The sequence below is a fragment of the Phytophthora cinnamomi genome, assembly GCF_018691715.1.
Source record: "Phytophthora cinnamomi strain GKB4 chromosome Unknown Contig4, whole genome shotgun sequence".
Taxonomy (NCBI): domain Eukaryota; phylum Oomycota; class Peronosporomycetes; order Peronosporales; family Peronosporaceae; genus Phytophthora; species Phytophthora cinnamomi.
Genome location: NW_027150937.1, coordinates 1,233,853 through 1,248,178, shown reverse-complemented (window position 1 = coordinate 1,248,178; position 14,326 = coordinate 1,233,853). Strand labels below are relative to the sequence as shown.

Here is a 14,326-nt window from a genome sequence, read left to right as displayed (position 1 = left end):
TTTTATCTCGACGAGGGCGCCGTGCGCTTCGCCCTTGTATACATCGTCGCACTCTGCCGCAGCATGCGCGTCTGCACCAATTACCGTCAACACCAACAGTCCGTCAGTAAATTTACAAGACCAGCACGTTGATATGAAGCATTGGACGCACGTATTGCTGGAGGTGCTGCGAGATGTTGATGCGGTCGGGTATGTGCACGTAGAGCACGGTCTTGCCCATGACGAAGACCTCGTCCAGCATGAGCTTGGTGCCCTAAATCCACGCACAACTCGGTAAGTTTTTACTCCTGGTTGCCCAATTATCTGCGCCTGACGCACGTTGGGCTTGGTCTCGCAGGCGTCCAGCAGCGTGAAGTCCATGTCCTGCACGACCTCCTGCACCACGCCCTCCAGCACCGAGTCGTTCTTGAGGTCGATGCGCACGCGCAGCCCCACGAAGCTCTTGAGCAGCAGCAGCAGCGAGCGCGGCTTGCGGCGCTTCCTCCTCGGCGGCGGCTGCTCCGCCGTCTGCATCCCGCAGCCAAAATGGGCAACCTGCACACAATCTGCTCACAAATGGGCAACCTGCACACAAACCGCACACGACGTTACGTGCGCCACGCCACGTTCTGTGAGCCATTGGTCTCGTACTTAGAGAGGAAGCCGGACTCAGAACCGGTTTCCTGTATCGGCGACGGTGGTCGAGAGCGTGCGTCCAAAGGCATCAGCAGCTATTACACTGTACCGGTAGAGGAATGGGACGACGCGGCGCCGGGCGGCGCCTGAACGACCAGGAGCGCATGGAGATCCTGGAGATCGTGCAGCGCGAGGCCAAGGTGAAGAACGTGGACCTGGCCAAGCAGTACGGCGTGTCCGAGGGCGCCATCCGCAAGCTGCGGCAGATGAAGGACACGGTGCGCAACCGCTACTACATGGGCAACGAGCAGAACCGCGACAAGCGCAAGCGCGGCGGCTTCAAGCGCAACGCGCCCTTCGAGCAGGAGCTGTACCAGTGGATCGTGCGCATGCGCGAGTCGCAGCCCTACCAGCTCGTGCCGCTCACGCAGACGGCCGTGCGCCAGCAAGCCATCATCCTGTCCAAGAACTACGAGAAGATGGCCAACTTCAAGGCCTCGCCCGGCTGGTTCGCGCGCTTCTGCTCGCGGCACCGCCTGGACCCCGTGGTGGTGGAGGACGCCGCGCCCGGAGCCGTGGCAAATGACGCGGCGGCGCTGGGCGTGCCGCAGTCCGTGTCGGTGCCGCCGGCCGTGTCGCTCCCCATGGCGGCGACCGGCGCCGCCGCGGCGGACGAGACGGCCTTCCTCATGGACTCGCTCACGGCGGCGCCCGTGACGACGTCGCAGGCTATGGACATGGTGGGCGCCGCCGCCACGGGCATGGAAGAGGACGAAGGCAAGACGGACGCGCCGTCCATCAACGAGCAGGCGCAGCTGGCGGCGCGCGAGCACAACGAGGCGGCTCTGCGCGCGGCCGCGGCCAAGATCGGCGAGGCCCAGGCCGCCGCCGCCGCAGCGGAGGCCAAGGCAGCAAGCGACGCAGCGCAGGCGGCCGAGGCTGAAGCTGAGGCTGAGGCCGTCAAGGCCGAGGCACCCGCAGCAGCAGAGCACGAGGAGCAGGACAAGAAGCATGACGACGACGCCACAGCCGCCGTGGCCGTGGCCGAAGACGAGATCTTCAGCCTCGGACTATAGTTTAACTGCCATTCAATACCCCCACACACCCCATGTCATGCATGATGCATCCCTCCGCCACGCTCGAGAGCCGCCATCCCCTGCGTATGCCGATACCTCGCAGCGCTTGGCGATCTTGCAAATCTAGAAGAGCGACCACGTGGGCGCGGGCGACGGTCTCAGTATCGCTCCGGACGCGCAGCGCACCAGCTCCAGCTTCTCCAGCTTCTCCCAAGGACCGCCGCAATGCTGGCGCACGAGGCCGTCAAGACCGCCAACATGTTCAGCTCGCTGACCAAGCCCAGCAGCCTGGGCGGCAGCAGCGCCAGCACGGCCAGCACGCCCACGAGCTCCGGCGGCGCCAAGAGGACGAAGAAGCCCAAGAGCAGGAAGAAGAGCGGCAAGACCCATCCCGACCAGAGCGAGAACCGCGCCAACAGAGCCGCCCAGCAGCAGCAGCAGCAGCAGCAGCAGCAGGAGGAGGACGCGGCGCAGCTGCCGCTCACGCGCCGCCTGGAGGTGGCGGCGGCCATCCCGGACACGCACGCGGCGCTCGTGGGCCTGCTGGGCTGGAGCAGGCTCTACGTGCACACGGAGACCATCCTCGCCTTCTTCCAGAGCGACGCGCTGGCGCTGCTGCTCGCCAACGTGCTGCGCTCCTCGCGGCCCGCTGCCGCGGTGCTGGACAACCTGGAGGCGCTGCTGGCCAACTGCCTGTCGGTGGAGGGCAGCGTCGACGGGGCTGACGGGGCCGCGCCGCACCGACAGATGGCTGGAGAGGTCGTCGCGGCCGTGAGAGCCATCGCCGAGCAGCTGCAAGGCGCCGCAGAGGACGCGGAGGACGTGAATGCAGAGGTGGAGCGCGCCGCGAGGAGCCTCAGTCGCCTCGTGGGCGCCCACGTGCTGTCGCTGCACGGCGTGGACCTGGACTCGCCGCTGACCAAGGACGTGCAGGACCTGGAGGCCAAGATCGCGGCCGTGACGAGTGCGGACGAGGCTGTGCGCGGCCAGACCATCCGCGAGTCCTTCCAGCGACGGGACCTGAGGAGCGACGCGCTGGCGCTGCACGAGACGCGGCTCAAGAAGCTCACCAAGCTGGTGGACGAGCGCGTGGAGAGCTCGGAGCAGCAGCGTGAAGCGGAGGAGGAAGTGGAGGAAGAGGACGAGCAGAGCCCCGAAGACGACTCGCAGATCGCACAGGACGAGACGGCCATGCAGGAGGTGACCAAGGCGCTGCAGGACATGCAGGACCGCAAGGATGCAGAGCTGGCCCCACTGCGCAAAAAGAAGGCGGAGGCGAGCGCGGAGGCGCAGGGTCTGCGGCAAAAGCAAGAGGAGCTGGAGGCCCAGCTGCGTGCTGTCAAGAGCGAACTGGAGCGCGTGGCTGGAGAGCAATACCAAGCTGATGAGGGGATGCGTGCGGTGGAGGAGCGCTTCATCGCGGACACGGCGCGATTCCGTGCCGAGCACCAGCACGTCGCGCGGCGGTTTTCCAGAGCGCAACGTCGACGCGTTATCACTACCGAAGTAAGTCGAGTGGAAAATGAAGTGCGCCAGGCACGGCTTGCCCACAGCCAGGTGCATGCACTGCGTGCGAAGCAGACGTCCTGTATCTCGCAGCAGCTCGAGGCGTCGCTGAATTACTTCGAATGCGAGCTGCCCTGCGTGAAGTTTATGATGTCGCGCGTGGAGGAGAATGAGGCTAAGTTGACAGCGGCACGCGGCGAGGCTGCATCGTACCGAGCATTAGGCGTGTCCGCTGTTGCTGAAGAGCTTGAAGAGAAAGCCGCAGGCCTTGAGGCGCATGTGGAGGAGGACAGGAACTGCTTGTCGGCGCTACGTAAGCGCGACGAGGAGTTGCTGAGCAGTATGCGTCGCATACTTACAGATACTTCGTTGCGTGAAGCTTTAACTGGAGTAGAGGAGAGGATCAAGCACGAGTCACAACGCATGATCGACTACGTTAGCAAGTTGTACGAGGAGAGTGGAAGTCAGCCCACAGAAGGCGCTAAGAAGAAATAACTAGGTAAGACGGACGAACTCTTTCATCAGAGCTCGTCATTACCAAAACTGAGTTTGAAAAAGGTAAACTCTGCGCTGTTCAATAGTGCTAAACTCGCTTCATCTCCGCTGGACTACTGTAAGTCAGTACAAGGAATCCGTCGACAAAGTTGTAGCTAATCTGGCAGCTCGGGCGACACCACCCCGCTCGCGACAGCGGCAAACACCACGGCCCAAAGGATCTGTTGCAGAGACCCCGTTAGCCATTTCCATCGCGTGTATGGTTTCCCACAATTTGGTCACCCCGTGCGCAAAATAATACAGTAATGAGCTGGCGAGGACACCCACTCCATTGTGCGCTTTGCACTCGCCCTCTTCTTTCACGATTGCCCGACTCGTTGAACCGTTGGACCACAAGCGTGATCTTGCATGAAGAAGAGTTCGATGAGTATCCACCAAAACTACTGAAGCAAGACCACCAGCTACAGCATTCCAGGCAAAGGTAACGCAATGTTCTTGTCAGTAAAATGGTTCAACTGAATAGCACATATATAATACATACCTTTCGTCCACCACAGACCCAGCTTCAGGCACTTCGATTTCCGATCGGCGTAGTCGACCACGAAGTCAGTGATGCTGTTTCTTGAGCCATCTAGTCGTGATCCAGTACCTTATCAAGTTGTGGAACGTGATAAATAACTGAGCGATGTAATGCGCCGCACACTATATCAATCACAGTGACGTTACGAAATACTTCGAAGTACTTACCAGAAGTTGAAAGTAGCTCGATGCTTCGTGCCATCATATTAAGATCTCTGCGTACCGCCAGGAGCTACATCAATAGGATCTTCGTCCATTCCAGCGCGGGACGCATTATGTTAGCGAGGAAACTATGCCCCGGTTTCCCATGTATATTTGATCCAGCTTAAGACGTCATGTTGGTGATTTCCCGCTCCAGGGTTTGCGTGGCCATAGTTTCTTGTTGCAGTCGCTGCTGTAGTTCTCGATTTCGGCTCATGAGTTTTCGCAATCGCTCATGATCGTCTCTAACAGAGGACGAAGAAGCGCTTGGTGTTGAGGACGTAGCTGACGAGCACACAGACGACAACGAAGTCGTCGACATCTTTCGCCGCACAGTTTCACGCGGTGAACGAGGTGCTGCTTTAGCGCTTTGCTCCATGTTGCGAGGGCGTGCTACTCCACGAGGACTTAAAGGGCGGGGAGATTGCCACTTCCGCGACGACGATTGCCTTGGAGATGCTGGTGTACTCGGGCGAGACCGCACACTTGGCTTTGAAAACATGTAGTGCAAGTCGTCGTCGTCGTCGTTTCTAGCACTTTTTCGTGGGGAAGCAGACCGGCGTCCGCGTAAGTTGGTGACCGTGGAATCGCGGTAAGCGTACGTGCTGCTACAGTCGGCATCGTAGTCTTGCTCCAAGTGCCAAGACGAACTCTTGCGTTTAGCCGTAGGTGATGTAGATGGTGGTTGTGATTGTTGAGATTGCTGAGGGTACTCGGAGTCTTGAGGGATATCACGCTGCGCAGCTATCGCGTTCTCATTGCGAACTAGCATCCATTCTGAAAAAAGCGAATTTTGCGCCTGGAGCGACGCAAGATCCTCTTGCAATTCACGCACTTGCTGCTCTACTTGAGCCTTCTCTTCCTTGGCACTCTCTAACCGCACTTTCCAGTCCTTTTCACGACCGAACTGCTCGTCCTTCAGGTTACGAATCTGGCAAGACGACGTGGGTTAGTTCGCGACCTAGTTGTATCTAGATAAAAGAATACAAGTACGCAGACTCCTTACCGTTTGGACCAATGTTTCATTGTCCACCTCGGCATCTCGAAGCTGCAGTTTAAGGTCTTGGCATTCCTGTGTCACAGCTGCTGACAGCTCCAACCGGCGAACAAGCGCACGGCTGCGTTGTTCCAGAGCAGCGTTCACTTCACCTAACGTGACCAATTGCTGCTCTAGCGTATCTCGCAGCGCACGATCCTCCTGAGCCTGGTCGTGGATACGCTGCATGTTTTCCAGTTCACTTGTAATGTCATTCTGTGCCTGCCTTAAATCGGCTTCAAGCTGTCGCCGAGCTTCTTGAGCAGCATGCTGTGCGTCGTCCTTGGCGCGAATCTCGTCCTCAAGCGCCTTAATGCGAACACGATCGCGCTGTGACCGCTCCCGATATGTTTGAACTTCCTCCTCTTTTCGCGACAGCTCCTCTTCAAGCTCCTCAATCGTGAGCTTGAGTGTTGACTGAATTTTATACACCTGCTCCTTATCCCAAGCAGACTGATGCTTCAGGCTTCCCGAATTTGTGTCCTGCTGCGATCTAGCGCTTGTTTGCGTTTGCTGTTGAGACTGAGATGCAAGGAGTGCGCTCTTTTCGCGTTCGAGTTCAAGCGCCTTGGCCACGATCCGCTCGTTTTTCTCTTTCTCTAGTCGCAACTCACGCTTTAGTTTCTCTTGGGTCTCCTTGAGCTCGCGAACGTAGGCTTGTGTTTCGGCACGACAGGAGGCAACGACGGGGGACGAGTCTTTATCAAGCAGCGCTTTAAGTCGTCGAACTTCTCGTTCCGCAGCTTCGCGAACTTTTGTTTCCTCCTAACCAAGACAGCACGAACCTCAGCCGGACGAACACTCTACTCGTATAATAAAACGCTACGAACCTTTACTTTCTCCGTGAGAGCAGCGAACTTCCGACATAACACCCGCAATTGAGCTGTTGCCTCCGCCGGAGACAAGTTGGTCTTTAAGCCAGCTTTCAGTAGTGCTGCATTCGAGGGCGACTTGCTCTTCACGACAGCTCCATGATTCTCCAAAAACGCGACCTGGAACACGCACATTAGCAAGTAGATCTCAAATCCGTCGAGTCCAGGCGCAAAATATCAGTACCGCTCCACCTACACATGAACACAAACGCAAACGTTAGTAAACAACATAACACGACCTCTTTATTTGGCATCAAACGCTCACCTCGGGTCGGAACCTCGCTCTCTTTATCCAGTTCTGAAGCCGGATCCGCATGGCCAAGCTCGTGCTGCTTGTTTTCCATCGTGCTCAATGCAGAAATGAAGCGCAAGTAGTTGAGCTAAGGCAGACCAACTCGTGCGCTTTTCAGCGTGCCTTCCCTGCTGTGTGCGTTAGTGAACGGATTGTCGAAAATGGGTAACCCCTGCGAATGCGACGAATCTGAAGCGGTTCCAAGTGCCATGCGCTAATGCGGAGTAAGTCTCCTCGTTGAGAATCCCCTCAGCAGCCTAAAAAAAAGGAGTAACAGCCGAAGTGGTAAGGCATCGTCAACGAGGCTTTGAGAGGAGGACACTTGGCGACACTCGCATAGCACCGCGCAAGATCGAGCAACTTCTAGCAGCCTTGGTTAACATGAACGTTAGGTTTGCTACTAGGCTCATGAGGCAGATAACAACGGCAGCACTTCTTTTGTCTGAGATTACATAAGGTATCCTTAGTCTGGTACCATTACGCAGGCAGTTTTCAAGTACCCTTCTGACCACGCAACCACACTTTAGCTGCCGTGCTTGGAGTCGATTTCGCGAAGCGCCAACATGTCGACTGAAGGCTTTCGGGCCAAACAAAACTCGACCCAGCGATGCCAGCTACCTACTCGTCGTTTAGTGCCGCACCAACACGAAGGAACACGTCGCGCGGAATGCCGCACATACACCCAGGAACGTCACAAACGAACTGCTGGTCGGGTTGCGTACTCTTACCACCACTGAATGGGGCCGAGTTGTTGTCGGCGGCGTCTTCTCGTTGCCGGGGTGTCTTCTTTAGCGGTGTCGGAGGAACACTACGCTGGGATAAGCTCCGTTGGTGCTCCTGTTCTTGCAGAGAGCTTCCGGGAGGCACCGCATTACGCCGCTGGTCGAAACGAACGGCGTTGAGCTTGACGGACGCGTTCTCGACCTGACGTTTGAGGACGTGCAGCTCGCGAGCATACTGAGCACAGTGTTCTTGAGCCTGCCGAGCCTCTGCTAACAACTCCACAATCTCTTGGAGCTCGGCCTCCAACGTCATCACTGCGCTCTGTTGCTTCACAACACAGGCCTGGGCGAGATCGCGCTGTTTGATAGCACCAACAAGTCGCTGGGCATACAGCTGCCGTCGCTGGCTACGCTGCTCTTGCGCGTCCCGAGATTTGGTCAGCAGATCCAACAGCCCAGCGGCATCTTGACTTCTCGCAGCTTTTTGCCGATCAGTATCCTCTTTGATTGCTCGCTGCTCGGCTCGTCGAGCTTGTGCTTGTGTGTTCAGGGCCAGCAACCGACTGCGTTTCGCCTGGGCAATGTGGAAGTCACAGCACAGCCGAGACCATGCGCACAGAGCTCGCTTCAGCGACCTCCCACGCCAGTACTTGAGCTTCTCGTCCGCGACCAGCAACCCACGCAGCGGTTGGTCTTGCAAACGGATACCGGCGGGCAGTCTGAAACTCAAAGCGTCCATCGCGGATGGGCATTGATGCGAACATCGGAGACCGTGGCACCATCCGTCTACAGCGAGGGTATCCGCTGAAGATTGCAGACTACCGAGACCCTGTGGACGAAGGATTTCAGGAGGTGCCAAGGCACCAGTAGCCCCCCAGCATCCGACGAAGAGAGCCCCAAACGTGTAGAACCCCACCCCATGACGGCTTCCAGGGGTGGGCAGCGGCAGCACCGCCGTACCTCCCGCAGCACTGACGTCGCCTTCATAGTGCAAATCGGGACCGTAGCTCGTGCCGTGACCCACTCGCGCCCCGTTGAGCCATTGGCCGCAGTATGTGTGACCTGATGCCGTTGTCAGCACGCCGAGGCCGTGCGGCTCCCACTCACTCTGCTCCAGCTGGCGTCGCAGTCGAGCCTGTCCCCGGTAGGTCCCGGCGCCGAATGCAAGGACGCGGAACTCGGTGGTGTCGGAGGAATCGCCGTCGTCTGCAGACTCAGCTGCTGGAGCAGCAATTACATCGCCTGCAGCAGGCGCTCCATCAACCTCAATGTCGTCCTCCTCGAGTGATTGCCGGACTCGTGCGAGCTCCAGACGCAGCGCGGCGAGTTCCAGCTCCTCATTCAGCGTCGGCGTCGAAAGCGTGGAGGGGATTTCGTCTCGACTGCGGATACTCGACCTGCCCGACGGATTTGGTTCCGCTTGGGCAGCCGCAGCCGCAGCCGCAACATCAACAGCAACAGCAGCACCGGCGATCGAATCTCCGAGCGCCAGCTTCAACACGCCGCCGCTTGTCCGGCGCTCCGCAGATCCCGAGCCTCCACTTGCAGTTGCAGTTGCCGGCGCGCGCAGGGACTGGTCTGCAGGCAGCGCGTCTGACGCAGCTTCGCCGTGAGCGCGCAGGGCAGCAGCGTCATCCCGGCCGGCCATCTGGACTGACGTGCAGGCGCCACGTTCAAGCAGGGGGCGCGCGGCCGCGAATCCTCGCCGCTTCGCATGGTTCTGCTGGCGAAGAGCCGCTCGCCGACACCAAGCAGAGCGCGAACGCTGTTGCGCAAAGCCCAACACGTGGTTGAAGCGCGCGCAGGTTCAAGCCAAGTTCAACCGCAGGCGCGTGTGTTAAAGCACCCCGCGCGATTGTGAGGCTTCGTCGCGTTGCGATTAGCGAGTCGCGCGTGGGAGAGTTCGTCGAGCTCGTCGAGTCCCGATTGCGCTACGCTCACCCACGTGCGCCACTAGCCCTGCGTCAAAGCCGAGCGTGCAAATACAGTGCAGCATACATGTATGCATGCGCGCGGCCGAAGTGCTGCAAGGCCCACGGCGGGCGGACTTGGTCGCCGCCGGATGTGCAGCACCAGCTTTCGTGTTCAAGTTCAGCGGGCACATATTTCCGGTGCATTCCGTCTGTCTCTGGCGGACAAAGACGCGACCTGCTTGCCACGTCACAGATTTGGCCGGAGACCGCCGAAGTTGCAGTTTTGGTATCAGTGCACGGAGCCATGCTGCTGCACGCGGTGAGCGGGTTGTAAGCACCGACGACGCCGCCCGTCGGCCTTTGCCGGCCGCGTTAAACGGCAGCGCTCATTCCACATTCCGCTCCGTCCGCCACAAGTCCAAGCAGAAGGAAGCCGGCCGCCGTCGAGATGATGCAAGTCTCCCAGTTCCGAGCGCTGCGCCGCGCGCAGTCGACCGTGCACAGCCGCCCGGTGCAGTCGGCGCTGTCCCGAGCCTTCTCGGCGCAGAAAAGCACCGGCGCGCAAAGCATCAATGAAACCATCGCACAGGACGCTTCGCACGCCACGTAGCGACATATTCCACGGGTGTACATCTTCACAGTCTTCTCTCCGATGACATTGTCTTTCACCGTCTTCACCTGACTAGCAAGGTCTTCAGCATCCTGCTCCGTCGCCATGTCGGCAAATAGCCCGCACACCACTCCGATTAAGTGCGATCACAAGATAGTCACACAAATTCTTGCTACATATCAATTTGTCCGAGTGGTCAGATTGGGCTTGGTGGGGGACTGTAGTGGGTGGCGGCATGAAAGCCCAACCACGACCACGTAATACAGTCGAGTAAGGCGGCGATGCTAGGCAGCGGGCTGCTGCCAGCATGTGGTTGCAGTTAGCCACGTGTGCTGTTGCTCAGCGAGTGCTGTTGCTCAGCCAGCCAGTGTGCAGGGGTGCTGGGCTCGGGCGCCTTGGCGTGCTCCAGAACACATCGTGCATGCGTTCGCTGACTCAAGCTGGTGCAAGGTGCAAGTTGCAGTAGGGAGCTCTTACTGAGTGTCGTGTAGAGTGCCACCACTGGGACGCTAGTGATGGTGAGGTAGAGCAGCTAGTCGGCATGCGTGTTTTCGTTTTATCACTTCTAGTTTTATCTCAAAGCCGGCAAGCGCAATACACTCGGCAGACAACTGGCGTAAGTGCCAGCTTCCCCCGCGTGTGTTTGCGTTTTATCAGTACGACCTACTACAGAAGCTGAACTTGGTGGTGTCAGAGGTGTTGCCGTTGACAGGGATAGCCTTTCTGGATATTGCCGATAGCTGTCATTGACACCGCCTCATTTCGAGCGCTCTAATCAAGCATCTCAGGAGCAGAGGCCCCCGCTCAGCTCGTGGGATGCTTGGCTTTATTCGTGCGAAACTTGTGCTAGATATACTTTCCAAAACGGCGTTGGTGTCAAAATCAAACAGTTGAAAACTAAAGCTTTGTTCATGTGATACATCTACTACCCTGATACCCTCCTTTCTGTTAATGCACAATTTAGTTGGGGGTGTCCATGCCGGCGCGAACGCCACCGCGAGCAATGAGGTCGGCGATGTCGTCCTTGTTAGCAAGCTGCGACGCGCGCACGTCCTGCACAAGGCGCTGCACCTTCTTCTCCTGCTTGAGGTACTGCAGCGCCATGTTGCCCAGGTTGGTATCCGGCAGCGCCTCCGTGAACTGCAGGCCCTCACGGTACACGATCTTGCTGGCCAGGCTCGAGGCCACGATGGATCGGATGTAGGCAAGCGGCACGTTCTGGTGCACGCGGTGCAGCGCCAACTCGCGGAGCTTGGGCGGCAGGTGCTCCTCGATGAGCGTGAACAGGATCTGCTGGTCCTCCTCGCACACGTTGTCGAAGTGGGCCAGGACGGCGTCATGCACGCGGGTGATCGCGCGACTGATGCGCTCACTGGCAGGAGGCAGCGCCGACGACGGGTCCTTCTTGTACTCGCGGAACAGCAGCTGGGCCTCCACGCGCGCCAGAGCACGCAGCTTGTCGACCACTTCAACAACGAGCTCGTCCTTGACGGCGAGGAACTCGTCGGTCTCGAGGAGCATGCTGGCCACGATCTCGTACGACGAGCACACCACACCACACTTGTTGGCTGAGCTGTCCTTGACAATCACCACGCCGGCGTTGTCGAACAGCAGCTGACGCGCCTCGGGCGTGATGAACAGGTTGGCACCCTCCACGATCAGGCTCGACGACGGCTTTCCGTCGGCGTCGAGGTAGTCGCGCCAGTTGTGCTCGTTGATGGTGTTGGGACGGCCGCCAGCGGGAATGAACAGGTCGCTCTTCACGCGGTTGTGCATCGAGTTGCGAGCACGGATGCCCTCAGCCGTGTTGATGTCGTGCTTGACGCCCGTCGCCGACGAGATCTTCGAGTCGTTGAAGCTGGACAGGGGCAGCGACTCGTCCACCAGACGCAGCAGCTCGCCCATGTCGAGGCCTTGCGGGTCCTCGACCACACCCGTGCCGTCGCAAATGCCGACGACGCGCAGGTTGCTGCCGTACTCGCGGTGCAGAATCTTGATCACGTTGCCAGCAACGTCACCATCGGTTCCGCCCGTGATCTTGACCGTGAACGGCTGCTTGGTGGGGTCAATGTTCTGCGAGCGCAGGGCGACATCGGCAAAGACAGCCACACCCTCGCTGGTGACACCGTACACCTTGTGGTTGAAGCCGGCGTCGGGCTTGGAGCTGATGAAGGCGCGCGGCACCGGGTAGCCGCGGTCAGCAGCACGGTTGGTCATCCACGTGATGTCCTCCGGGATGATGTTCTCATCCGGGCCGAGGTAGATAAGCTCGTCCTGGCCGTAGTAGTCAACGACCTTCTCCTTCACGGCATCGTCGGTAGTGTTCAGGTCAAGCAGGGCGTCCGAGAAGGCCTTGACACTCTTGCGGATGATGAAGTCACGCGGGGCAACGTCACCAACAGGTCCGACAATCGGGTCGCACAGAACCACGGCCTTCGAGCCGCCTTCCGGGATGTCCTTGTTCTTGAGCTGCTGGGCGAAGGCAAGATTGTACGCCTCGTTGTACTGACGGGCGCTCTCGAGCGCGTGGGCGTCCGTGGAGCTGGGGTACACCATGCGGAGACCACCGCGAGCAATGTCACGGAAGCGCACGTGGAAGCCCTTGAAGCGGCGACCGTAGATGAAGAACACGCCGAACGGGGTGTCCTTGCCCACGGTGCCGTAACCCATAATCTTGGGGTCCATGCGGAGCGACAGAGCGTAGCGCTCGCGCACGAATTTGTTGGTGCGGAGCGTGCCGCGAACTGCATCGGCCATGCTGTTCAGCAGCACAATGGCGTCCTCGTGCTCGACGTTGCGGCGGATGTCCGCCTTGATCTCGTCGACGATAGCATCTTGCTCAGCGTCGGTCAAAGCCTGCTGCTGCGGGTCGAACTTCCTCAGGAAGAAGTCCGAGATGCTCGAAGCGAACGGCAGGTGCTGGTCGTGTTCCAGCGTCTCCATGATACGAGTCAAAGAGTACGCGAACGGGTCCTTCTTTGCCAGGACGCCGTGCAGCATGTTGCCGTAGGCGTAGATGAGCTCGGCGCGCGAGATGCCCAGGTCGGGGTGCTGCAGCGTCAGGTGCACGGGGCGATCGTCCACCCACTTGAGGTACTTGAGGTTGCCCGAAATCTTTGACCACTCGAACTCGAAGTTGTCCTGCAGGGCCTGCTCGCTGGGCTGCACGAGGATGCGGACCATGGCGACGTGGCCGTCACCGTTGTTGCTCTCCGTGTCCTTGACCACATCCAGGTGGGCGCGCACCACGTTGAGGTTGCACAGGCCCAGGTAGGTGGCAGCCTTCTGCATGAAGCTCTTGGGGATCACGTTGGCCGCCGCAATGGTCAGCATGGTCTGCGGGACGCCGCTGGCGGCGTATTTGTTCTCCTCGTTGCGGTTCTCCCAGTTGTGCTCGACGTCAACCGACACGCCCTCGGTGCCGCGCACACGCTGGAACAGCTCCATCTGCTTGGCGAGACGGCGGGGGTTGCTGAACTGCACGTACATGGTGTTGCTCTGGTTGAGGAAGGCGTCGACGGCCTCAGGCTCGAAGTGCGGGCCGGCCACCGGGTAGCACGCATTGCCGGCGTACTTGCCGGCCTGGATGTCAGCGCAGAACTGCTGGATGCTGGCGCGGGCCTGCTTCTCGTCCTCGGTCTTGTTCAGGAAGGCCTCCTGCTGGCCGAAGCGGAAGATGTCGAGGCCGAGCGAGTCGTCCAGGGCTGTGAAGATCTTGACACGGGCCAGCGTGGCGCCGTCCACCGTCTGCGGGAGCTGATCCAGCACGTTGGCCAGACGTCCGGGGAAGTTGGCGCCCGAGCGGAAGTGCGAGAAGACCGTGTGGTCGGGCGAGCGGAGCAGCACCTCGGGCTGCTCCGCGCCGAGGAGCGCCGTGATGGCGTTCAGGTGCTGCACGCGGTCCTCCTCCTGCACGGAGCGGAAGTACGAGGGCGGCATGTTCTCGAGGAACCAGGGCACGGTGTTGCCGGCGGCGTCCTTCTGGAACTTGTCGAGCGCGCGCAGCATCTCCTCCTCGCAGACCTCCACGTCCACGTCGCTCTGCGCCGAGAAGGCTCGGGACAGCGCCGACTGCACCGGGCGGCTGTGCACGGTCGACTGCGCGCGGCGCAGCGCTCGGAACTGGGAGACTTGCATCATCTCGACGGCGGCCGGCTTCCTTCTGCTTGGACTTGTGGCGGACGGAGCGGAATGTGGAATGAGCGCTGCCGTTTAACGCGGCCGGCAAAGGCCGACGGGCGGCGTCGTCGGTGCTTACAACCCGCTCACCGCGTGCAGCAGCATGGCTCCGTGCACTGATACCAAAACTGCAACTTCGGCGGTCTCCGGCCAAATCTGTGACGTGGCAAGCAGGTCGCGTCTTTGTCCGCCAGAGACAGACGGAATGCACCGGAAATATGTGCCCGCTG

The 14,326-nt window shown here is 59.6% G+C and overlaps 6 protein-coding genes across 6 annotated transcripts; 2 read left to right on the top strand and 4 right to left on the bottom strand.

The window, feature by feature from the left end:
- Positions 1 to 2: 2 nt before the first annotated feature.
- Positions 3 to 513, bottom strand: IUM83_05436 (U7 snRNA-associated Sm-like protein LSm10; the record flags this gene model as incomplete). The annotated part of the gene is made up of 3 exons (XM_067929572.1): positions 3 to 71; positions 152 to 253; positions 319 to 513. The coding sequence occupies 3 exons, from the start codon at positions 511 to 513 to the stop codon at positions 3 to 5; spliced, it is 366 nt and encodes a 121-aa protein (XP_067799749.1).
- A 221-nt stretch (positions 514 to 734) lies between these two features.
- Positions 735 to 1,691, top strand: IUM83_05435 (Heat shock factor protein 2; the record flags this gene model as incomplete). The annotated part of the gene is made up of 1 exon (XM_067929571.1): positions 735 to 1,691. The coding sequence occupies one exon, from the start codon at positions 735 to 737 to the stop codon at positions 1,689 to 1,691; it is 957 nt and encodes a 318-aa protein (XP_067799609.1).
- Positions 1,692 to 1,916: 225 nt separating this feature from the next.
- On the top strand, positions 1,917 to 3,692 carry IUM83_05434 (Laminin subunit beta-1; the record flags this gene model as incomplete). Its single annotated transcript, XM_067929570.1, has 1 exon — positions 1,917 to 3,692. The coding sequence occupies one exon, from the start codon at positions 1,917 to 1,919 to the stop codon at positions 3,690 to 3,692; it is 1,776 nt and encodes a 591-aa protein (XP_067799582.1).
- Positions 3,693 to 4,132: 440 nt separating this feature from the next.
- IUM83_05433 (uncharacterized protein) lies at positions 4,133 to 6,724 on the bottom strand (the record flags this gene model as incomplete). The annotated part of the gene is made up of 8 exons (XM_067929569.1): positions 4,133 to 4,153; positions 4,234 to 4,255; positions 4,342 to 4,394; positions 5,308 to 5,403; positions 5,479 to 6,273; positions 6,339 to 6,500; positions 6,565 to 6,572; positions 6,646 to 6,724. The coding sequence occupies 8 exons, from the start codon at positions 6,722 to 6,724 to the stop codon at positions 4,133 to 4,135; spliced, it is 1,236 nt and encodes a 411-aa protein (XP_067799581.1).
- Positions 6,725 to 7,290: 566 nt separating this feature from the next.
- On the bottom strand, positions 7,291 to 9,042 carry IUM83_05432 (uncharacterized protein; the record flags this gene model as incomplete). Its single annotated transcript, XM_067929568.1, has 1 exon — positions 7,291 to 9,042. One exon carries the CDS (start codon positions 9,040 to 9,042, stop codon positions 7,291 to 7,293), a length of 1,752 nt encoding a protein of 583 aa, XP_067799607.1.
- Positions 9,043 to 10,877: 1,835 nt separating this feature from the next.
- IUM83_05431 (NAD-specific glutamate dehydrogenase) lies at positions 10,878 to 14,057 on the bottom strand (the record flags this gene model as incomplete). The annotated part of the gene is made up of 1 exon (XM_067929567.1): positions 10,878 to 14,057. The coding sequence occupies one exon, from the start codon at positions 14,055 to 14,057 to the stop codon at positions 10,878 to 10,880; it is 3,180 nt and encodes a 1,059-aa protein (XP_067799580.1).
- Between the last annotated feature and the right edge of the window lie 269 nt (positions 14,058 to 14,326).